The 25893-nt window shown below is 39.0% G+C and overlaps 1 protein-coding gene across 1 annotated transcript in view; it reads left to right on the top strand.

The window, feature by feature from the left end:
* The window catches only part of LOC136866647 (DNA transposase THAP9), a 101347-nt gene that overhangs the window by 20370 nt on the left and 55084 nt on the right, over positions 1-25893 (top strand). The window contains exon 4 of the mRNA XM_067143766.2: positions 12148-12230. Coding sequence (XP_066999867.2) covers positions 12148-12230 — 83 coding nt within the window. The remainder of the gene's footprint in view (positions 1-12147; positions 12231-25893) is intronic.

Raw genomic sequence — 25893 nt, 5'->3', positions numbered from 1 at the left:
GAAAATATCGACTAAATTCAACTCTAACTAGAGAGAAAACTAAACCTGATTATTATTCAACCTTCACATTCAACGAAGATATTTACGTTGTTACAAATATTCTGAAGAAACACAACACCAAAATCGCATATCGAACTAACAATAGAAATACGGATATCATATATAATACCAGCTCAATTAACAGGACTAATATTTACCAAAAATCAGGAGTCTACAGATTCCAACGTCAAAACTGTCAATCCTCGTACATTGGTCATAGAGGGAGGAACTTCAAAATCAGATACATGGAACATGTTAATGCTACAAAATATAATAGATACTCAGCAGTTGGCCAGCACATTCAAGATTCAAAGCATAGCTTCAGTCACATACAACAAGAGGTGCTCATGAATATGGACAAAGGCCCTATTCTTGACGTCGCAGAAAATTGCTTCATTCACATAGACCAGTTCTTCAACTCCAATTCGAATCTGAACGAAATCTCAGGAAAAACTAACATTCTGTTTGATTTTTTAATTATTTTAAGTATTTTTATTTTCTAAACAGGAGGTCATTATTTAGCGCGATACACAGTACCCTATCACGTTACAAACCCCCCACCATATAGGGGCCGATGACCTTCGATGTTAGGCCCCTTTAAACAACAAGCATCATCATCATCATCATCACAAACCCCCACCACACTTACTACTCCCCTAACAAGATCTTTTTCTCCCCTCCCCCCATCCGCCTTCTTCCCTCCAGACCTACCACATATAACATTTTATATCTCCTTCTCACAAGACTAACATCTTTTACCACTGACTGATTTCATATTCATCAGTGTTAAATTTTTTTATCAGGTATAAATTACATACCAAGTGATTCAAATAAGTTATCGACGCTCTGATTGAACCTTCTTTTATTCTTTGATTAGTGAGAGACTATATGCATACTTCATTGTGTTACTGCGCCAGATTTAATTATGCCGTTGCTCTTCTGTTATGGTGATTTATCTTAACACAGGGTGTGAATGGACGGTTAAAGATTTTTAATGATCATATTTCAATATGTATCCACAATAGTTTTGATTATTATGTCGTTGCTTATATATTTGTGATTCATTTTATGGCTGATGATGACATTTTATGTGTCGAAACCGGTCCCAAGTTGAATAAAAGTTATTATTAACATCAACACGTAATTAGTATTGAATAGGTGGAACCTAATAGATATCTCATCTCTGTGGCCTCTTAGTTGTTGAAAAGGCATTCTTGACCCACTCACAGTCTCCATATCCAATCTCACAGGTAACAAACGCTCTTGCACGTACAGCCCTTATTTAAAGCAAACCTGATGTGCAATGTCATGGGCTGCTACTAGCGCCACGCTAATGTGATTTGCAGGAAATTTGAATCAAAGTCATCTTTCCAATGTATAAACACGCCTACCAACATTCGTTAATCTAACACAACCCCTTCTTGGTGTTTGAATATTCTTTTCCGCCATTGTGTTTAGGATGTGTGTTCTCTCAGGATGGTAGTATGGCAAGTGAGATTGATTCAAGGTCGGGTAAAGCTAATTCAGTGAGTCACGGTTACGATCAGCAGTATTCTGTAAGAAGGAAGTCATTTCCTGGATGAAACTATCTCTACATTGGTCTTTTTTCAGGCCAGTTTTGCTTTATGAGAGTGAAAGCTGGGTAGACTCAGGATATCTTATTCATAAATTAGAAGTAAACGACATGAAAGTAGCGAGAATGATTACTGGTACAAACAGGTGGGAACAATGTCAGTGGGGTACTTGGAATGAGGAGATAAAGGCTATATTAGGATTTAACTCGATGGATGAATTTGTACGTACAGAAACTGGCTTCAGTGGTGGGGGTCATGTGAGATGAATGGAGAAGGATATGTTTCATGGGAGAATAATAGACTTTGTTATGGATGTTAGGAGAAGTAGAGGGAGACCAAGACAACGATGGTTGGACTCGGTTTGTAATGATTTAATGATAAGAGAAATATAGAAGTATTGATTTAAATCGCTATTATTAATTAATGATTTAAAGATCTGCCTTGTATTTGATATATTAGTAAATATACTAAGCTTTGCATTGTATTGACAAGGCAGATCTTTAAATAATTAATAACAGCCAAATAACTAGTTACAAATAGAGGATTTTAACTTGGTGGTTAGTAAATTCATAGAGGCTTGCAGACTGAAGGCTAAAAGGCATAACAGTCTATAATGAAGATGTATGTGTGTATGCATTAACTTACTAGTCTTTTTTCCTTAGATATTATGAATAACAAAGCTATAACTTTAAAAAAAGATAGCATTGAAGTTTATTATTATTATTATTATTATTAAATATGCTAATTTGGGTTTAGTTATAAATGTGTATAGGCCTAATTATGTGAGATTGCTTTTTCCTTTTTAGGTGAGTTTCTGGATTTTCATCGTTAAAAGCAGATAAGTTGTAGTGTATTGGTGGATGGAATTAGTGATCAGAGTCAGAATATTTACATATATCTTTATCTTTAAACAATGATATTGGTCTAAATATGTATTTCTTGTAATCCAGAAGTAAAGCATTTTTGTAAGTAGAAACTGCTGTTGGGTGGGCAGCACTGGTGTGACTACTATCGGTAGGAATGCTGATAAGCATGCGAGCCTTCTGATCTAGGTAGCGTTGGTTGTGGACTGGATCCACTGTGTGGTTCCATTATCCATTTACATTTACAGTAAGATACAAAAGTTGAAAACTAGAAAAGCGGCTGGAATTGATCAGATTTCTGGGGATATACTAAAGACAATGGGTTGGGATATAGTACCATATCTGAAGTACTTATTTGATTATTGTTTGGCCGAAGGAGCTATACCAGATGAATGGAGAGTTGCTATAGTAGCCCCTGTGTATAAAGGAAAGGGTGATAGACATAAAGCTGAAAATTACAGGCCAGTAAGTTTGACATGCATTGTATGTAAGCTTTGGGAAGGCATTCTTTCTGATTATATTAGACATGTTTGTGAAATTAATAACTGGTTCGATAGAAGGCAATTCGGTTTTAGGAAAGGTTATTCCACTGAAGCTCAACTTGTAGGATTCCAGCAAGATATAGCAGATATCTTGGATTCTGGAGGTCAAATGGACTGTATCGCGATTGACATGTCTAAAGCATTTGATAGGGTGGATCATGGGAGACTACTGGCAAAAATGAGTGCAATTGGACTAGACAAAAGAGTGACTGAATGGGTTGCTGTATTTCTAGAAAATAGATCTCAGAGAGTTAGAGTAGGTGAAGCTTTGTCTGACCCTGTAATAGTTGAGAGGGGAGTTCCTCAGGGCAGTGTTATCGGACCTTTATGTTTTCTTATATATATAAATGATATGAGTAAAGGAGTGGAATCGGAGGTAAGGCTTTTTGCGGATGATGTTATTCTCTATAGAGTGATAAATAAGTTACAAGATTGTGAGCAACTGCAACGTGACCTCGAAAATATTGTGAGATGGACAGCAGGCAATGGTATGTTGATAAACGGGGCTAAAAGTCAGGTTGTGAGTTTCACAAATAGGAAAAGTCCTCTCAGTTTTAATTACTGCGTTGATGGGGTGAAAGTTCCTTTTGGGGATCATTGTAAGTATGTAGGTGTTAATATAAGGAAAGATCTTCACTGGGGTAATCACATAAATGGGATTGTAAATAAAGGGTACCAATCTCTGCACATGGTTATGAGGGTGTTTAGGGGTTGTAGTAAGGATGTAAAGGAGAGGGCATATAAGTCTCTGGTAAGACCCCAACTAGAGTATGGTTCCAGTGTATGGGACCCTCACCAGGATTACCTGATTCAAGAACTGGAAAAAATCCAAAGAAAAGCAGCTCGATTTGTTCTGGGTGTTTTCCGACAAAAGAGTAGCGTTACAAAAATGTTGCAATGTTTGGGTTGGGAAGAATTGAGAGAAAGAAGAAGAGCTGCTCGACTAAGTGGTATGTTCCGAGCTGTCAGCGGAGAGATGGCGTGGAATGACATTAGTAGGCGAATAGGTTTGAATGGCGTCTATAAAAGTAGGAAAGATCACAATATGAAGATAAAGTTGGAATTCAAGAGGACAAACTGGGGCAAATATTCATTTATAGGAAGGGGAGTTAGGGATTGGAATAACTTACCAAGGGAGATGTTCAATAAATTTCCAATTTATTTGAAATCATTTCGGAAAAGGCTAGGAAAGCAACAGATAGGGAATCTGCCACCTGGGCGACTGCCCTAAATGCAGATCAGTATTGATTGATTGATATCCTCATTTGTTTTGGTGATGTATCATATCAGGGTGAATGTATGTTATAATGCAGTGTATTCGCCCATTATCAACAGCATTCTCTTGCTTTATTCCAAGTGATCACTAAATTGCCTGTTTATCACTAATACTGCTGTTGAAATGTTGGATGTGCTTTATTTGCAATGTCTCTATTTAATGAGTTGGTAGATGATGCATTGTTGTTTTTCCTTTTTTTTTAATTTTTTTTAATACCATGAAAGGACCACACTCAGTTTTGCATGGTGGAAATTAAACTTTAACCTAGAGTGTTGTTGAAAGGCTTCCATGTGAATGCTTGAACAAGGGAGCACCTAGTGCAAATGTTATAGGGAATTTATTTCTTTAACACTTTCAACACACTGCCCATGCGGGACATGGGCGAACTGCTTTCCTGGTTGTGGACGGCGCCCGTCGTGATCTTCGCGCATGTTTATAGGCAGCTGTACATATCCCATACGGTTCCCGTCCCTCGTTAGGAGATAGAAGTTTATCTAGTGTCCACTAGAATGCAGCAGTTATCTGGAAGTTCAAACCTAAACGATAGAAAGAATGACCTCTACCGAAGCACTCTATGTGCCGGGTGCTGAGCATGCCAAATATGCCACGCTGTCAGCTGTGTACAAACATGTCCTCACGCTGGTTCAATGATAGTGATATCTTGGATATTTCATCGGGAGAAGCAGGTTCAGAAATTGATGACAATGATAAATAATAATAATCGTATGGCCTCAGCTACCGTGTGCAGACATTTCAATTTGACGCCATCTGGCTGTCTGCTCGTCAATTTAGACGTTCCGTTTTACTCTAGGCCCCCACTAGATGGCAGACCGAGTAAACCGAAACTCTCTTGGGCGTCTATGGCTGAGATTTAATTAATTTTGTCGGGTAAACACCAAATGTGTCACCAGAGATCTTTTACATGCCGACATCGTACGACATGGAGTGTCGAATGGACTTTTTTCCGCCCTTCAAAAATCCGACTACCTCTGCCGGGTTTGAACCCGCTATCTTGGGATCCGGAGGCCGACACTCTACCGCTGATCCACAGAGGCAGCTGATGACAATGATGAATACTCTGCTTATGAATGGGATAACATATCGAGTGGTAGTTTGGAGAAGATTTTTATTTGTTACGTCGCTTTCAAGTGCAAGTTTTTTAGCTGCAGTATTTTTCTCCAAATACAAACAATAGAAATACTTCACATAGCAATTGAGGCTTTCACGGTCGGCGCTACAAATCATGTCATTGTTTTCCGGACTTGTAGGCCGTGGTCCCGGAGCAAGTGCATTATCATCTGAGTGCCACACTCTCAACATAGGACTGAGAAAAAGCAGATCGTATCACCCACTCTTCCATGACTTCGACATTCGATCAGTCGACCAACCATCAGAAGACTAAGTTTGACTGTTATGAGGAGAATCGTCCCACGCCTAAGACTATGCCTTCCTTGGATACCTCACGGACAATTGTCAACCTGACCAACCTTTGCCTGTCAGAGGTGGAGACCTCTCTACTGTCTAAACGAGGAAACTTTGCAGTTACCCCTCCCTCGATTCCCATGGAGTAGATTGTCGCAAATATCGAAGCTGCTATTCTCAATTTACCATCTGACGAGGCAGAAGAAATCCACCATGAAGCCTCACGGATACTGAGAAAGGCACCAGCAATGAAGAGGAACCTCATGGTTCAAGAGAGGAAGGCCATCAAAACTCTGAACATGGACGAGAGTGTACTCACTCGTCCCGTGAATAAAGGGAGCACTGCTGTCATCATGGCTACTAATGATTACATTGCAAAGATATCGGAGATTTTGGACCCCGAGACCTACCGCAGACTACTGAAAGATCCAACCAATCGGATTCTTCGTAACACCAACAGCTTTATGAAGGCCTCTTCATTGCCAGACAATGCGAAGAGAGTAACCTCCAAAAGTGAAGCTCTACCTTCGAGACTATATGGTTTACCCAAGATACACAAGGACAACATACCTCTACGGCCCATCGTGAGTGCTATTGGATCACTGAACTACGATATTGCTAAACATCCGGCCACCTTACTACAACCTGGCACACAGTCGTATGTTGGAGACTCAGGCCACTTCATAGAAAAGCTGAAGAACATCCAGTTACAAGCCGAAGACCTGCTTTTCAGCTTTGACGTGGTCTCACTCTTCACTAAGGTACCTGTGAATGGGGTCCTGGACTTTACATCGCTCAGATTTTTCCCCGAGGACATTACCAACTTGTTCAACCATTGCCTCACCACAAGCTATTTCCTGTGGAATGACAATTTCTATGAACAAATCAATGGTGTCGCCATGGGCAGTCCTAGTGATCGCAAATTTCTTTATGAGATGTTAGAACAAACAGCACTCAAGACATTACCACTGAAACCTAAGGTATGGCTGCGCTTCATAGATTTCACCTTTGTGATCTGGAGCCACACAAAGGAACAACTACAGCTGTTTCTACAGCATCTGAATAGTATTAACACCAATATTCAGTAGACTATGGAGACAGAAAACGAAGGAAAACTCCCTTTCCTCGATGTTCTGGTAATGAAGACAGCTGATTTAAACTTGGGACACACAGTGTATCGCAAGTCGACCCGCACAGACTGCTATCTTCAGAAGACATCCAGCCACCACCCACGACAAGAATACAGAGTCTTTAAGACGTTAGCTGACCGTGCTAGGAGAATTTGTCAACCTCAGCACTTAAACGAGGAGCTCAACCACCTCAATATGGCTGTACTCGCGAGCACTCCATCCCACTGTTGTTTATAAGTTTCATTTCCGTATTGATAGATATTACTTTACAAAAACAATATAAATATAAGTCACCACCTTATCAATACAAAATTTATTCACATTCAGCTAGTAAATATGGTCAAGACTAGTTTCCATTAATATATTCAAGACTCTTAATAGCTTTAACAACAGTAGCTGCCTAAAATATCTCCAGACATACAACCAAATATTACCTGAATTGCAAGCGGATCATAAAAATACTTACCTAACCGCATTTTTTATATATTAATATATTTTTACGGACCCATTTTATCGGAACATTATAACCAATCTAATACTGTTGTGAAAACTTCGTTAACCCCCATTTTATCCCAAACAATGTATATATAGCACCACATATCAATAATATTAATGCAATGTATTTTTAACCAGGCATATATATACCACTGTTTTAGTTATGTGTCCAATTTAACAAGATTATCTAATGCCTATACTAAGCAAAACAAATAGTTTAAAAAAAAAGTTTTACCCTATTCCAAGACATAAAATAAGAATAATAGGCTTTATAAACCGACACTTTAGCATTTAAGATATATGCCAACAAGGTATTGCATACTAATATTTTAATCACAAGTGTCCAAACCAATAATTCTACATTTTCATGTGACTGATCAATAACCAATTAATGTAATTTAAGAACCAACTTTTAATGTATATTATTGAACTTACTACTATTAATTTACACAAATGTATGTATATCTCATTCCACATTGTACAACCCAAATTGGATAGTGATAACATGAAAAATAGCATGTAATTTCATGGATGATGTATATTAGCTAACTAATTACCCTGACACTGTATACTGGAAAACTTAGAATTGACACATGCAATAGCCCAAATGTACCAAGACATACATACCAACATTTATGATCAGTTCGATTTAATTTAAGTTTTAATCATTACATGTGATGTTTTTGTAAAATATATCTTTTATGCATGTCAGCTGAAGATGACCCCCTAGGGGTCGAAACTAGTCTTGACCATATTTACTAGCTGAATGTGAATAAATTTTGTATTGATAAGGTGGTGACTTATATTTATATTGTTTTTGTAAAGCACTCCATCCCAGACGTCCAACAACCAGGGAGAAAGAAGGGGGTAGCGGCCGGCAGCTAAAGCCTTTCTGCCGTGTATTGGAAAAACAACTGACAATAGGGAGGCTGCTGGAGTCCCATGGAGTAAAAACCATACATAGACCAGTGAAGAAAATCCGGGAACTACTGAAGTCTGCCAAAGACAAGCGCCGTCCTCTCCCCACAGCAGGTGTCTACAAGATCCTGTGTGCTACAAAGCGCAGCATCGCCTCACGATTGAAGGAGCACAACAGACATAGCTGGCTAGGACAAGCAGATATATCATCAGTCACTGAACACTTGCTGCTAGCAGGCCATGACATACAGTACAGCGACATCAAAGTACTGTCAACTACTGTCTCTTATCATGCCTGGTTACAGAGGGAAGCCATTGAAATTCTGAAGCACACCAACAGCTTCAACCCTTGGGAGGAATCTGAACGGGTAAACAAAGCCTGGTTTCCAGTCCTGAAAGCCTTAAATCCGGAAGGACACGATGGCCGAAGCAGAACAGAAAAAGCAACGGGTGATTAGTTGCTTGTCTCCCCCAAGGCGGGTCGATGAACATGGGTCTCCTTAATGCTTCAACCATTGGCCGAAGAACAGCCAATCAGCGACACCCCCCCCCCAGCACGGCGGACCAATAGGCGAGCGGCGTACCGTAGCTTGCACTATATAATGAAGTGGAATTACACCACCACTTCATTTCACTGAGAGCTTCACTGCTATCGAAGCCAGTGGGAACCCTTGACAGTGCCGTGAACGCAGTCTTTGGTGAAACGTCGGGACAATCACTTGCTCCTGGACCACGGTCTACAAGCCCGGAAAACTCTGACATGAAATACTTCACCTCTCCCAAAATTTGGGCTTATTTTTTCATCAAGATGAAGAGACGCAGACTGGTGATTCATTTGTACCGCAGAAAGAAAGTACTGCAGGTAGTGGTGCAAGGAGTGCGAGGTTGAACTTTCCATATCCCAATGTTTTCAGGGCTACTATACCAAAACAAACTATCCCTAAATAGGTAAATTTTGTATTTCAAATGTACTTGTGTTTATTTGTGACTTAAGTAGCCACATTAAATGATTCATTTTTGTTGTTTGAGCAGGCGTATTGGAAAAATTTGAATGTAAAAGTTTTCTCTCGTATACTTTTAAAATGTTTTTCATCAGACTAATATAATTGAAATACTTTAGATATGTGGTTCCTGATTAACATCTTCGGTTTGAATGGCTGACACCTTCATATGATATGATCAGGTATTACTGTGTTTTGCTGTTGTGTAATAATTTATTAAAATTCAGGAAAAGGACCCAGGTTACTGTCACGGTGTCCGATTCCATGGCTAAATGGTTAGCATGCTAGCCTTTGGTGACAGGGTTCCCGGGTTTGATTCCCAGCATCAAATCAAAAGACCTGCACCTGGCGAGCCGAATATGTCCTTGGACATTCCCGGCACTGAAAGCCATATGCCATTTCATTTTACTGCCAGGGTCCATGTTGAAATATACTAGTGTTGAAAGTGTTAATTGTGTTAGACATTCCTTTATACACTTCTTATTCTTCCTAGCAATTCTCCCATCATATGGGGTCAGGATTCCTGGTCGCTCTCTTCCAGTATTGTCTGTCTGGGACCCTATCCTTCATACATTATGTGATCAAACTTGAAACTGTCTTTAAATGTTCCTTGGATGTATTCCACATTAGTGGTCATTAATATAAGGTCACCGTTGTTGTTCATCCCAGATTGAGGTCATGGTTCTGAGCTGGCCGTTTCCTTTCTGGGAACCTTATTGTCCATAAACGACTTGCAAACAAAACCCTCGTTGTGGTAGAGAGTATCATCTTACTGACGCACACAGTGATCATCTCTGAACTGGTCTTCTATCATAAATGAAGTGTCCGTATATCCTTGTATCTTTAACATGTTTGGTATGATTATGAGAGGACCAAGTACCTTCCATAAAAACACCCTGCACACTGTCATTTCACCTGTACCAAATTTTGCTATGGGCACTCTTAGGCGGGCATGTATCCTTTGCCTGGCATTTGCCACTCCCAAAGCCTCTCATCAGACTATCACATGATATAGTGCGATTCATTCCAAATCTTGCATGTCTAGTCACGTGGTGTTTATGGGCAGGTGCCTAAGCATTGAATCCCAGTTGTCATATCTCCTCGCACACAATAATAATACTAGTTGCACAATTCATGGCACTTGCAGAATCCATGGGAGATGGTATCCCGTGTTATAATGCAATTTTCTTGTACCACCTTCTTCAGTGTGCAACAGTCCCTGTCTGTCAACACATGTGACCTACATAGCCTTTGTGCTGTTGTGGTGGTGGTGGTTGTGTCTTCCTATTTCTACTTCACAACATTGATTGATTATTAATTCCACATTCAAAGTCACTAGGCTCCCTTGCTCCACTAATTCAGCAGGTATTTCATTGCACCAAAGAATATTGAGTCCTCAGCTGCTGTGTATAGCAGTTGTGATTGTAGTGACATCTAGGCTCCTGTTCATGTGTACAGAGGGATATACGGATACTTTTCATTACACCCCCTGTGGGTGGGGGACACAGACGAAGAGTACATGCACGGTATCCCCTGCCTGTCTTAAGAGGCAACTAAAAGGGGTGACCAAGGGATGATCAAATTAGAACCACGAGACTACTTGTAATTAGTACCATCACGCAGGGAACACTATGGGTCGCATTTACTTGCGTGTAGTACCACTATGTTAGGTACACAATAGGTTTGTGATTATTAGTAGCAACAGTGTATGCTTCCAGCTGAATTTTACAGTACCTGTGATTAGTACCACTATATGAGCGACACCATGGGTCTGCCTTGCGTATGATTAGTACCCACTATGTGAAGAACACCATAGGTATTTTATTTAATCGAATGGCCTCAGCTGCCGTGTGCAGACATTTCAAGTTGACTCCATCTAGCTGTCTGCTTGTCAATGTTGACCTTCCATTTTACTCTAAACCCACTAGATGGCAGACCAAGTAAACTGAAACTCTCTTCGGCGTCTATGGCTGAGATTTTAATGAATTTTGTTGGGTAAACACCAACTGTGTCACCAGAGATCTTTTACATGCCGACGCCTTACGACATGGAATGTCGAATGGAATTTTTACGCCCTTCAAAAATCCGACTCCCTCTGCCGGGTTTGAACCCGCTGTCTTGGGATCCGGAGGCTGACACTCTACCACTAATCCACAAAGGCAGCTTACACCGTGGGTGAGTGACACCATGGGTCTGCCTTGCCTGTGACTAGTACCCACTATGTGAAGAACACCACAGTATAGTACGAGTCGCTGTGGTTAGTACACCTATGTGAGGAACACCACAGGTTTGCGTTGCCTGTAAATGGTGCTGCAATGTGAGAAACGCCATAGGTCTGTGTTACGTGTGTGCAGTACATTACCTGTGAGTAGTAACATAATGTGTAGAATACCACGAGTCTACGCTACTTTTGATTAGTACCGCAATATGACAAACACCACGGTTCTACTTTCCTAGCAATAAGTACCATTATGAGGGGCCGATGACCTGGGTTTTGGACCCCTTTAGACTACAAGCATCATCGATTAAGTATTGTGCTTTAGAGGCAATTCCTTGGTCAGTAATACTATTGTTCAATGCTAGTTGATGGGAATGTGGGAAATTGCGGGTCGGATCCACTGATTGTTTTACATTCATATCCATCCATTCATTCTTCGTCCTCACGTTTTGAATTCTGGTCAGTGGAGGATTTTGAACTTTTAAATTGTCATTATATTTCATCCCATTTTGTACCATTAGGTGCTGATGACCTAGATGTTAGCCCCCTTTAAACAAGAAGCATCATCATCATCATCATCACTTTTGATCAGATAGTGTATTTTGAACTGGATCTAACATAAGTTATTCATTGATCACTTTTGTAAAATGTTTCCATGATTTGTTATAGGACTAGAATGTTCTACAGCTGGAGAAAAAGTTGCAGATATACAGCCCAAGCCACATTTACCAGAGGAAGAAACCAGCTCATTGGTGAGATTGATTATTGAGCAGTAACTTAGTACAAGATAATCACCTCAAATCTTTCTATGTGTAGTTACTGTCATAGTATCATAGTATATCCATCTTATGTATAGCACCAGGGGAGTTGGCCATGCGGTCAGGGGCACGTGGCTGTGAGCTTGCATCCGGGAGATAGTGGGTTCGAATCCCACTGACACAGCCCTGAAGATGGTTTTCCATGGTTTCCCATTTTCACACCAGGCAAATGCTGGGGCTGTACCTTAATTAAGGCCACGGCTGCTTCCTTCCAACTCCTGGGCCTTTCCTATCCCATCGTCGCCATAAGACCTATCTCTTGTCAGTGCGACGTAAAACCACTAGTTATCTATAGCAGAAAAATTTCTTGCAAGAAGTATGCTTAGCCACCTACAAGTTGTCTCCAAGAAGATTCTCCTTAGTTGTTTCCAAGCTTAAGAGAGACACAATGGACATGATCTCTTGAGCAAGACAACTCCAGAATAATGTGGAGAGCAGCAGAAACCTCTGTTTTTAATATTTTATGTTTTGGAATATGCTTGCAATTTCATTCTCTGACCTGCTATGTAGGGAGTGTGCTTGAGATGCTTTGGCTGTCCTAAGTACATTGTGGTCCTTGTTTAAACAATTCAGCACCAGCATGTACGGTTCAACACTGAGGTAAGTAATCCTTGGCTAGAATATCCCAGGCTTGAACATTAATATTTTATATATTATTTTATAATATATATTATATATTAATATTTTTGTATAAGCTACAATTTGCTTTACATCACGTCGATACACATTTATCTTATGGCGACGATGGGATAGTAAAGAGCTAGGAGCAGGAAAGAAGTGACCGTAGCCTTAATTAAGGTACAGCCCCAGCATTTGCCTCGTGTGAAAATGGGAAACCACGGAAAACCATCTTCAGGACTGTTGACAGTGGGGTTCGAACGCACTATCTCCCAAATGCAAGCTGACAACTATGTAAACCAAAACACGCAGCCACTTACTCGGTTTTCAAAGGAGTACCTTGACGTCTTGTGCCAGAGCAAAGTTCACATATTGAATTTTGCAATGAACCCTTGATTGCACTGTCCATCCATACTGGTAACCATTGATCATAGCTTTCACACTGTTAGAATATACCCTCTCAGAAACTGAGAGATTGGAGACAGTTCGTGGTAGAATGAGGTTCTGCCGGTGAAAGCACAATAGTTTTATGATGCTGCTGCATTACAGGATCCATGATTCACATCCATAAAGTAGTGAAGATTAGAACAGCTGAGTATGAACTGGTAACTTTTTATTTCTTTAAGGCTTCATGGAATAGCTGTCTAAATGCTTCATAGGCATTTCTCAAGATTTATATCAGTTGAAATTATTATCGTCATCATTATTATTATTATTATTATTATTATTATTATTATTATTATTTGCTAGTTGGTCAACTAGGGACCACGATAAGTTTCATATACAGTTTGGCGCTTACTCAGTTTTTGATTGATCCAGTAGGTTTTCATTAACTCGCTGTGTCGAGCACGGCGTTCATCCGACCACTTTGCACTAGTTGTCCACTTCACATCCTGGAAAAACCCAAAAGTCACGTTTTTTTCTGAAAAAGTCTTGTTTGTGTGCATCATCTGGTTGTAGACCCATTTCCTCAAGATCTTTCTGGATGTTAACTTACCAGCAAACTGTTGTTTTTGGCTTTGAGTCAAAATTATTAAATGTGGGTTTTGTCCATCAAGAGTCGTCCATCCGTTGTAAGTGACCATAGGAGCAAGCCCTGCGTTTGTGCATTGTGTCCATGATCTTCTCTATCTTAGAGTAGATGTCTTGTCTGAATTTTCTTATATACATACCGTTTCTGTAATTTGAGCCAAGAATGTTGTGGAGAATCTTACTCTCTTTTTGCTTCACCTTAGCGAGTGCACTTTTCTGAGAGAGGATAAGGCATTCTGATGCATGGAGAGATACCGGCTTGATGACAGTTTTATAATGGTGAATTTTGGCATTTATCGAAAAGCACCCTTTGTTATATATGTTCCAGGTGGTTTGGAAAGGTACCTCCATTTTCCTTGCTCTGGCCGCTAGAGCCTCTGTATCTAGTCCATTTGATTGGATACACTCACCAAGGTATTTCAACTTATACGCACGGTTTATTGTTCCATATTTGGTGTTCAGTTGGGTTGTGTTGTTTTCTTTGATATTTGACATTACTTCTGTCTTTTATTATTATCATTATTATTATTATTGTTATTATTATTATTATTATTATCTATATATTAAAAAAATTTAAGAAAACTAAAGTCAGTCAGTCCGGCCATTCTATCTGGTTGATTTCCTTCATTTTTCTTTTAACTGAAAGGTATTCATGCACAGATTTGTCATCAGGTACTATAAATCCCTTAACTTCCGCCTTCCTCAAATTATTTGATTTTTTAAATTTTTTGTCTCTTTGAAGCAATCATATTTTTGGTTCTAATTGAGGTATGGAGTTCGTTTTGGCCTAAGAACACGCAGTGGATCAAGCTCTTTCATTTCAGCTCTTAACTATTCAAATTGGTTGATTCTGAGGAAAGTTATGAGTGCACATTCAATTTGACGTCTCATTTCTTCAACATTTTTTCTCATGGAAGCATGGTACGCAGTTCGTTTTGGTCTTAAAACGCTCAGTGGATCAAGCGCTTTCTTTTGAGGTAATAACTACTTAAATTGGTAGATTCTGAGAAAAGTTATGAGTACATTTGTCTCCATGACGAAGATCTTTGAAGGACATTTTAACATTTCGGCGCGTAGTGTTGTTCCAAGGAACGTTTAATTCAATTTCTTTGTGTGATATTTTTTCAAGTGTTTTGTTGACATAATATTACATTCTATTATCACAGAAGATCATGTGCTTTATTTCATTAACCCAAAACTTTGCAAATACATCCATGAGGATAGTAACAAACAACACCATACTTTGTACATTGCGGGTGGAGCCAGCGGGAAACTGCTAGTTGTTATTATTATTATTATTATTATTATTATTATTATTATTGTGTCCACTTCATAATGCAATTTTTAGTGCTATCAGCTGCTGTCCTCGGAGGCCTAGGTTCGATTCCCGGTACTGCCAGAAATTTAAGACTGGCAAGAAGGCTGGAATGTGGTTAAAAAGACACATGCATCTTACCGCCTCTTACAACCACATTTAACACTTGTCAGCTTTTCTGGATTTCCAGTACTCCTTCATGTTGATGGATAATGTAGTCTTCGGACCACTTCGCACCTTGTATTCTCACTCTTTCTGGAAGATCCTTTATCCTGTGTACTTTCTTCTTCTTCTTCTTCTTCTGTCATATTCTCATTGGATGTCAGCTGTATTCAGGTCAATCTGGTTCTTGTTCTCAGCAACTCGAAAAAGAGTAGGGAGTACTGAGCCCATACCATTCTTGTAGATTCCATAGCCAAGATATTCTCCTTCATCCCCCACTACTTCTTCCTTCAATTTTACCATATAAGATAAGCTGAAGGAGTCTACATTTATAATTTTGATTGATATGGCCAAAGTACTCAAGTTCCTTCTTTTTTGATGTTGAGCATGACCTGTAGCTCTTTGTTCAGGTGTTGGAGTACTTAAGTGTTAAGCATTCTGTCAACCCATGATATTCTGAGCAGGCTTCGGTAACATCACATCTCAAAGGGTCAAAGTTTTTTGGTGGTGTTCTCTGTTAGGGTTCCAAAGTAAACAGAGACGGAGATTGACCTTAAAGTCCCTGTTACAGAGAAGTTTGCTCAGTCTCTTGAATGCATTTACATCCTTACTACAATCGCTAAATACCGTCATAACGATGTGCAGAGATCTGTATCCTTTATTTAAAATCCCATTTATGTAATTACCCAAATGATGATCTTTCCTTTTATTAACACCTAGTTACAGTGATTCCCATAATGAACTTTCAGCCCATCAATGCAGTAATTAAAACTGAGAGGACTTTTCATGTGAAACTCACAACCTGACTTTTAACCCTGTTTATCAAAATACCATTGCTTACTGTCCATCTCACAACATTATCGAGTTCATGTTGCAGTTGTTCACAATCTTGTAACTTATTCATTACTCTATACAGAATAACATCATCTGCAAAAAGCCTTATCTCTGATGATTCCACTTGTTTACTCATATCATTTATTTTTATAAGGAAACATAAAGGTCCAATAATACTGCCGCCGGGCTGAGTGGCTCAGACGGTTAAGGTGCTGGCCTTCTACCCCCAACTTGGCAGGTTCGATCCTGGCTCAGTCTGGTGGTATTTGAAGGTGCTCAAATACGACAGTCTCGTGTCGGTAGATTTACTGGCACGTTAAAAAACTCCTGCGGGACTAAATTCCGGCACCTCGGGGTCTCCGAAGACCATAAAAGTAGTTAGTGGGACGTAAAGCAAACAACACTATTAATAATATTAATAATACTGCCTTAAGGAATTCCCCTCTTAATTATTACAGGATCAGATAAAGCTTCGTCTCTTCTAATTCCCCGAGTTCTGTTTTCTAGAAATATAGCCACCCAATTCAATCACTCTTTTGTCTAGTCCAAATGCACTCATTTTTGCCATTAGTCTTCCATGATCCACCCTATCAAATGCCTTAGTCAGGTCAATTGCGATATAGTCCATTGACCTCCTAAATCCAGGATATCTGCTATATCTTGCTGGAATCCTGTAAGTTGAGCTTCAGTGGAATAACTTTTCCTAAACCTGAACTGCCTTCCTTCAAACCAGTTATTAATTTTGCAAACATGTCTAATATAATCAGAAAGAATGCTTTCCCAAAGCTTACATGCAATGCATGTCAAACTGACTGGCCTGTAATTTTTGGCTTTATGTCTGTCACCGTTTCCTTTGGGCCTATATACAGTGGCTGCTATAGCAACTTTCCATTTGTTTGGTATAGCTCCCTCTTGCAGACAGTAATCAAATAAGTACTTCAGATATGGTACTACATCCCAACCCATTGTCTTTAGTATGTCCCCCAAAATCTTATCAATTCCAGCTGCTTTTCTAGTTTTCAACTGTTGTATCTTATTGTAAATGTCTTTATCATAGGTAAATTTTAATACTTTTTTAGTATTAGCCACCTCCTCTATCTGGACATTATCCTTGTAACCAGCAATCTTTACATAGTGATGGCTGAGTACTTCTGCCTTTTGAAGATCCTCGCATATACACTCCCCTTATTCATTAATGATTCCTGGAATGTCCTTATTGGAACCTGTTTCTGTATTAAAGTACCTATACATACCCTTCCATTTTTCACTAAAATTTGTATGATTGCTAATTAAGCTTGCCATCATGTTATCCTTAGCCAACTTCTCTGCTAGATTCAATTTCCTATTAAGTTCCTTTAATTTCTCCTTACTTTCACAGCCACTTTAACTTCATTTCTTTGCAGCCTGCACCTCCATCTTAGTCTCTCTAGTTCTCTGTTATAATATAGTGGGTCTTTACCATTCCTTACCACCTTTAAAGGTACAAACCTGTTTTCACATTCTTCAACAATTGCTTTAAACCCACCCCTGAGTCTGTTTACATTTTTATTTACCATTTTCTACTAATCATAGTTACCTTTTATAAACTCCATCATGCCTGTTTTATCAGCCATATGGTACTGCCTAACAGTCCTACTTTTAAGACCTTCCTTTCTTTCACATTTATTTTTAACTACGACAAAAATAGCTTTGTTTAGATAGATTTAGATTGATAGATAATATATTTATCCTGGCAAAGTTAGGGACAGCTGCCCCTGTCTTCCACTTAACCAGTATGACAATTAGATTGATAACTAACTAATTACATATTAAAAAGTAACCTGTCATAAACTTAAACTGTGTAGAACTATTGAACTACAGCTAACAGTAACTACTTGTACATTAAAATTTCAAAAGTCAAGGAGAAAGAGCACTATACAGAAAAGAGTACAGTTTTTAAGATATACATAAACACTAAAGATGTAAAAATAAAGAGAATTACTAAACAAAATAGAATTGTCTGTGAAATTTAACTCTTGCCCTGTGTTTCCACCCAAGTTGAGAAAGGTACAGGGGAAGGATAAAGTAGGCGGGTGGAAGAGGGTTTAAAAGAAAAGAGGATGAGGAAGTAGGAAAGTGATTATGTCTTGCTGCTTTGCTATTTGTATCTTTCCATCAGATATGTTGTCCGTGCACTTACAAATTTCTTGGACACAGATATCCCTCTGTTGTCTTGAGGCAGGTTGTTCCATTCACGAATATCAGTAACTGTGAAGGAATTCCCATATGCTGAGGACTACCGAGCTCGATAGCTGCAGTCGCTTAATTGCGGCCAGTGTCCAGTATTCGGGAGATAGTAGGTTCGAACCCCACTATCGGCAGCCCTGAAAATGGTTTTCCGTGGTTTCCCATTTTCACACCAGGCAAATGCTGGGGCTGTACCTTAACACGTTCCGTGCGGTTCAGGTCACCATGTGCCCCGAAACATGTTACTCTTATCCGTCGGTGCGAACTTCCCAGAATTGCGAAGTAAGTAACTACGTCCTAGTTACGAATTTCCGTTAACTAATGGCAACATAGTGTTCCAATTGAAGCAAAGGATCGAGGCATACTGCTAGTTTTGATCGGCCCACCGGTGACCCGAAGGAAGTTTTTTTCATCTTCCATTCATATCGCTTCGGGTCACCCTGAGTCCCGATTGTTGTCTGACCTATATTTTTACGCGGGAATCGCTTAGCGCGGTTACGGTGAATGAAGAATAGAGTGTTGCTGCCCGCAGATAGTAGATTGTTGTTTAAGGAGTACCGCCCTTCTGATATTTGCTTTCTACATTGCTCTTAGGAAAGCCAATAGAGGTTATTGGAGTTATTGGAATAGTTATTGACATATTTACTATCTTCCGTATATAATATTTACAAGCAATTTCAAGTCCTTTTTTAGGTATGGAGCTTTCACATTCTGACACACCGGTGGCACGGAAAAGAAAGAGGCTTAGGACAGCATTGGGGTGGGCCTATATCATGTTCCGTGCGGTTCGGGTCACCATGTGCCCCGAAACATGTTACTCTTATCCGTCGGTGCGAATTTCCCATAATTGCGAAGTAAGTAACTACGTCCTAGTTACGAATTTCTGTTAACTAATGGCAACATAGTGTTCCAATTGAAGTGAAGGATCGTGGCATACTGCTAGTTTTGATCGGCCCACCGGTGACCCAATTATTTCCGGGGTCATTTCTGTTTCACGCAATTGTTGAATCGGAACACTGTCGCACAGATAAATACACTGGAATGTCTCCTCAACAATAACGCACACAACAAGTGCACTTGCATTGTTTAGGATTTAATACTAGGGAGTAAACAAAGTCAAATTCGTCAGGTCACCGGTGGGCCGATACGACGTAACATTAAGTCATCGAAATTCACTGCCGCAGGGAACGTGTTAATTAAGGCCACGGCCGATTCCTTCCCACTCCTAGCCATTTCCTGTCCCATCGTCGCCATAAGACCTATCTGAGTCGGTGCGACGTTAAGCAACTAGCAACAAATATGCTGAGGACTTGTGATTGGGTACGTTAAGAATATGCATGTTCTGTGCTCTTTAGCCTGGTATTTCAGAGCTTCTTTCTCCAATTGAAGGAAATTAAAAATTGAAGATAATTAAAAATGAATGTGTTTGATTTTTCCATATTTGGTATTGAGAATTGCTGTGGTACTATGATGGTCAGACATCTTTACTCTAGTTTTTTCAAAAGATATTTGGAGACCTATGGCTTTAGCTACTTCTTGTAATGTTTCCATCTGAAGATGAGTGATTTTGAGGTCGTATGCCATTAGGACTTCATCATCGGTGGGACGAACGACGTAGCTCGCGACGACGCCAAGAATGTAAGATCACAACTTATACATACACTAGGGAAGCTGACCCACACTAACGTTTTTGTAGTGAACGTGCCCCACAGGCATGATTTGAGTAGAGACTCGTGTGTGAACATTGAAGTGGACAAGGTCAATACAGATATTGTTAAAATTTGTAAACATTTTCGGAATACTCAGGTTATTGAATGCAGCAGTTTTGAGAGATACTGTTATACAAAACATGACCTCCATCTAAACAATTCAGGTAAACGAAAGATAGCAAATATTGTTCTAGATTTTATTAATCTTAAGATATGTACTGTAAAACAGGCAACTCCCTTGAGTTATAATACTGACCAGGAAAACTAGTAGAAAGAGCCAGCTGTACTTGAAGCTGGCTCAGTCAACTAGAAAAAGAAACTCAGGATAGTAAGGAATTTCAAGTTACCCAATTGCAACAGTCAAGTTTTAGGGAGGAAGGGGGTCTGAGATTGCTCTTGGTAAACTGTCAAAGTGTAGTAAATAAACAATTAAAATTCGGTACATTGATGGAATCTTATGAGACTGATGTGGTGATAGGAGTGGAATTGTGGTTGAAAGAAGGGGTGGGTAATAGAGAAGTATTTCCAGAAGGGTACACAGTCTATCGTAGAGACCGAGGTGATAAAAAGGGAGGGGGTGTGTTTATTCTGGTGAAGGAAACTTACTGTTCACATGAGTGGTTTACCGATGAAAGGGATGAAATATTAGGGATAAAATTAGTTTGTGATAATATGAAGGAGGTGGGAATTATAGGAACATACAGGCCTGGAAGAGAGGAAAGAGACATGGAAATATTTGAAAAAATAATAGATTGTACTCATAAAAACAATAATAATGATATGGTAATAATTGGGGGAGATCTAAATTTGCCTGAAGTTGAATGGAAAGGAGCTGCAAGTGAAGCCCATGAACAGAAACTGGCAAATAAGTTAATTTGGGAGGGAGGATTTACACAAGTAGTACAAGAACCGACTCGTCTCAATAACTTACTAGATGTATTCTTGGTTAAACCATGGGAAATTGTTGATAAAACTGAGGTAATTGAAGGAATAGGAGACCACAAGGCTGTAATAATGGATGTAGGACTCGTACCAAAAAGGCTTAATAAGAGGGTTACACAAGACAAGAAATTGTACAGAAAAACTAAAGTTGATGAATTTGGGACTTACCTTAAATCACAATTCAGTTGTTGGATAAGTGAAGGGAGTAACGTGGATACACTTTGGGCTAAATTTAAAGGAATTATTTGGGAAGGAGAGAAGAGATTTGTACCTGTTAAGGAGGGTAAAATGACCTCAGACCCTGTTTATTATACAAGGGAAATAAGAAAATTAAAAAGAAAATGTAGAATAGTAAACAGGAAAATCAAAGAGGGTAGGGAGAGTAGAGAAATTAGAAAACAGCTAATGAGGGAACTGAATAGAGTGAAAAAGGAAGCAAAAGAGAATTATATGAATGGCATACTTCAAGAGGGTAATGACCACAAAGGGAAATGGAAAAAGCTGTATTCATATATCAGGAATCAAAAAGGAAAAGGAGTCCAAATTCCTACAATGGTGGGAGAAGGGGGTGAACACTATTTAACAGATACTGAGAAAGCAAACCTATTTAATAGGGAATTTAGAGATTCAGTAGATGATTATCAAGAGTTGGAAACCAAAACAGAAGATAGAGAGGGAGAGAGACAGAGGGAAACAAGAAGCTTCTCATTCACAAACGAAGATATTTTCAGAGAAATCCAACTGCTTCAGCAAGGAAAAGCTGCAGGAAGTGATCAAATTACTGGGGAGGTATTAAAGACAATGGGGTGGTACATAGTGCCTTATTTAAAATTTCTCTTTGACTATGTCATAAATAATAGTGTAATACCAAAGGAATGGAAGGAATCTATAATAATACCAATTTATAAAGGAAAGGGTGATAAAAGGAAACCAGAGAACTACAGACCAATCAGCCTGACCAGTATAGTTTGTAAAATTCTGGAGAGTTTAATATCGAAGTACATCAGAGGGATATGTGATGATAAAAATTGGTTCATGAGGAGCCAGTATGGATTTAGAAAGAAATTTTCTTGTGAGGCACAACTGGTGGGATTTCAGCAGGACATATCAGATCAGTTGGATTCAGGAGGTCAGTTAGATTGCATAGCCATAGATCTTTCCAAAGCCTTTGATAGAGTGGAACATGGAATATTATTAAAGAAATTGGAGGGAATAGGATTGGACGTAAGGGTTACACGTTGGATAAAAGCATTTCTAAATTCAAGGGTTCAGAAAGTCAAAGTAGGAAATAATGTATCTCAGGAAGAGAAAGTTTGGAAGGGAATTGCGCAGGGTAGTATAATCGGTCCGTTACTTTTCTTAAAATACGCAAATGATTTAGGGAACAATATAACATCAAAAATAAGATTGTATGCAGATGACATAATTGTTTATAGAGAAATAAACAACATTGAGGATTGTTCAGAATTACAAAGGGACCTTGAAAGTATCCAACAATGGGTTGAAGAAAATAATATGAAGGTTAATGGAGGCAAATCAACTGTTACAACTTTTACAAACAGGAGCTTTAAAACTGAATTTGAATATACTTTGGATGAGGTAGTTATCCCAAAAGATGGCAAGTGCAAATACTTAGGTGTGAGATTTGAAAGTAATTTGCACTGGAAGGGTCATATTGATGACATTGTTGGGATAGCATACAGATCATTACATGTCATAATGAGGCTACTTAAAGGATGCAACAAAGAATTAAAAGAAAAAAGTTACTTGAGTATGGTTCGTCCATTATTGGAATATGCAAACAGTGTTTGGGATCCTCACCAAGAATACCTAATAAAAGAAATAGATAGTGTGCAGAGGAAAGCAGCAAGATTTGTAACATGGGATTTCAGGAGAAAGAGTAGTGTATCAGAAATGTTAAAGGAACTTGGGTGGGAAACTTTAAGTAAGAGAAGGGAGAAAACTAGACTTACAGGATTATATAGAGCCTATACAGGAGAAGAAGCATGGGGAGATATCCGTGAGAGGCTTCAGTTGGAAAATAATTATATCGGCAGGACAGACCACAAATATAAAATTAGAAGGAATTTTAGCAGAAGCGATTGGGGTAAATTTTCATTCATTGGGAAGGGTGTGAAGGAGTGGAACAGTTTACCAGGGGTAGTGTTTGATCCTTTTCCAAAATCTGTACAGATATTCAAGAAGAGAATAAACAGCAACAGAGAAAATAAATGAAGTGTTAGAGGGCATTCGACCGGTGCAGGTTATTGTAAATTAAAAAAATGTGTGTGAATAAATTAATTCCATCCCCTGGTCTAAGGAGTTTGGACAGCCAAAGTAGGGGACTGCCTGTAGGGGTGAAGTACAGTGGGGACTTCGAGGGCCCTGGGACCGCTACGGTAGCTGTGAAGGCCCTTCAGGAACTCTGAAAAGTGGTGGCAAAAGGGGCTCTGGTTAAGACGCAGCAGGTCGTTATGCTACTTAGGATCCAGAACGGGTAAAAAAAAAAATAGTAAATAAATAAATGCAATGTAAATATTAATGTTATACCAGTTTTATAGTATCATTTGTAGCAATTCCACATACTGTATATCAGTTGACTATATTTGTAAGTAGTACAGGAGATATTATAATTAGAATTTTGTAAACAATATAAATTTATTAAGGATGAGCTGTGTGTTTAATAGAAAACATTGTTAGCGTAAATTGTATAATATTGTATTATAGGAAAAAATTTCTTCTCTTGTTAATGTAATATTTAGTGCTTGACAATAATGTATTTTAGTGTACCATTTGCCACCGAGGTAGACACCTCATTTGCAAATAAAGAGATTTTGATTTTTTGATTTGATCTGCAAAAGCAAGGCAGTCTATCTTGACTGCTTTGGATCCAGTGCCCAGCCTAATACCATTATTGGGTAGGCTGTTTATTCACTTATGGATGATCTTTTTCAAGAACACCGTGGAAAAGAATGGGTGAAAGCCCATCGCCTTAACACACACCAGTCTTAATGTCAAAGGATCTAGAGATTTCTCTCATAAATTTCACTTACGAATAGATGTTGGGTCAGAGTTTGATGAATGTGTGGGTCTTATTTTCATCAGTTTATGGATCAGCAATCGATTCAGTGCGATCTTGAAGTGTTTTTGATGGATATTAAGGCAACTGAATGAAGAGATATGCCTTTGAAGTTATTCATATCTTCTTCATTGCCTTTTCTATGCAGAGGATGTGTAAGAGCTGATTGCCACTCCTTAGAAATAGTTTCTGATTCCCATATATCATGAAAGAGTTCTTCCATTTTGACAACAAAATTGGGACTAGCCATTTTCAGAAGTTTGTCAACTGTGGAATTCTTGCCTTATGTCCTGTTTTTGGGAAGAGACGCAGTGATTTGGTGATTTTTTCTTGATCAGGAGGAAGGGAATCTGGTGTAATGACGGCTGGACCAGAAATTGTAATCTTCGAGACTCGAGGAGGGCAGTTGCGTAAGAATTCAAAATATTGAGCTGATTGTTCACAATTGTCATGATTATCCAGAATAAGATTGCTGTTCTGGAAACATAGCAAAGGGGCTTGGGAGCCGTAGAGTTCAGATTAGAAAGTATGGTAAAAGTCATGAGTGGTGTTCCTCTTGAATGTTTCTTCAGTGGTCTCTAACTGAGCCTTTTCATAAGCATGTTCTTTTTTTTTTTTTTTTTTTTATGGATCAGTAGCAGTCATTTTACATTGGATGAGGAATTCTTCAGTTTTTCTGTTTCATTCCAGTGATTCAAGGCTTCAGACAATTTTTTGAGAACTTTATCTTACTGATACTGTATAGGCTTTTGGACTAATGCCGTGTCAAGAAAATAAGGTGAAATTCTTTACGTTTCACAGAGAACTTTGCTCTGCGTCATCAGAAGAAAATCTCAACTGTCCACGACGAAGGCTTCTTAAACAATGACTCTTTAAATTTAGACATTATATGAAGTGGAAATTGTACGTTCATTCAACACCAGATGGCTCCCCAGACGTGGCACAGCATTCGAAGCTGAAGCTGACCGAACCATCAGAAGTTCACATAACATTTGTATGTAACATATGTCATTGACGGGTGTATGACATTGACACAAGCCTGGAATGAAACATCTGGCGATGAGGAACGTATGAATTTGGAAAACACCGAGATGAAATAACAATAGTGAAGGGACAGGGAAGGGAACTACCGACGTAAATTCATAATGGCTGGCAACCAGGTATTACTTAATTGATAGCCAGTGTCCCTGTTGAAATTGTTAGGATTTCTACGTATTTCCACAGCTTCCCATATAATCCTGGACCTGTAGTGTCTAGTGTGGGTAAGAGCTCGAGCATCTTGGAACATGACATCATGACCCGACGATAGATTTGTCTGGTTGGTTGAGACGAATATTACGTTTATGTTCCTTGATACGGGTACCAATGGACCAGCATGTTTGGCCGATGTATACCTTACCGCAAGTACAGGGAATTTAGTATACCCCAGGATGTAAAAGTGGGGACAATTTGTCCTTAGTTTTACTCAGACTGTGAGCAATTTTAGTGGCAGTGCCAAACACAGTTTTTATATTGTGTTTGCGGAAGACCTTGGCAATGGGGAACATGCGTAATTTTCAAAATATTTGTTTTTGAAAAGTACACCAACGAAATACTATTAGAACATATCACATTGTGGTATGTTGCCTTGTTTTCTACCAGTAAAAAAATATTTAAAAGTCTCTTTCTGCAAGGAGAGTA

Source organism: Anabrus simplex, chromosome 3 (assembly GCF_040414725.1).
Source record: "Anabrus simplex isolate iqAnaSimp1 chromosome 3, ASM4041472v1, whole genome shotgun sequence".
NCBI classification, from domain to species: domain Eukaryota; kingdom Metazoa; phylum Arthropoda; class Insecta; order Orthoptera; family Tettigoniidae; genus Anabrus; species Anabrus simplex.
Note: the sequence above shows the minus strand (reverse complement) of the source record. Positions and strands in the feature narration are given on the sequence as shown.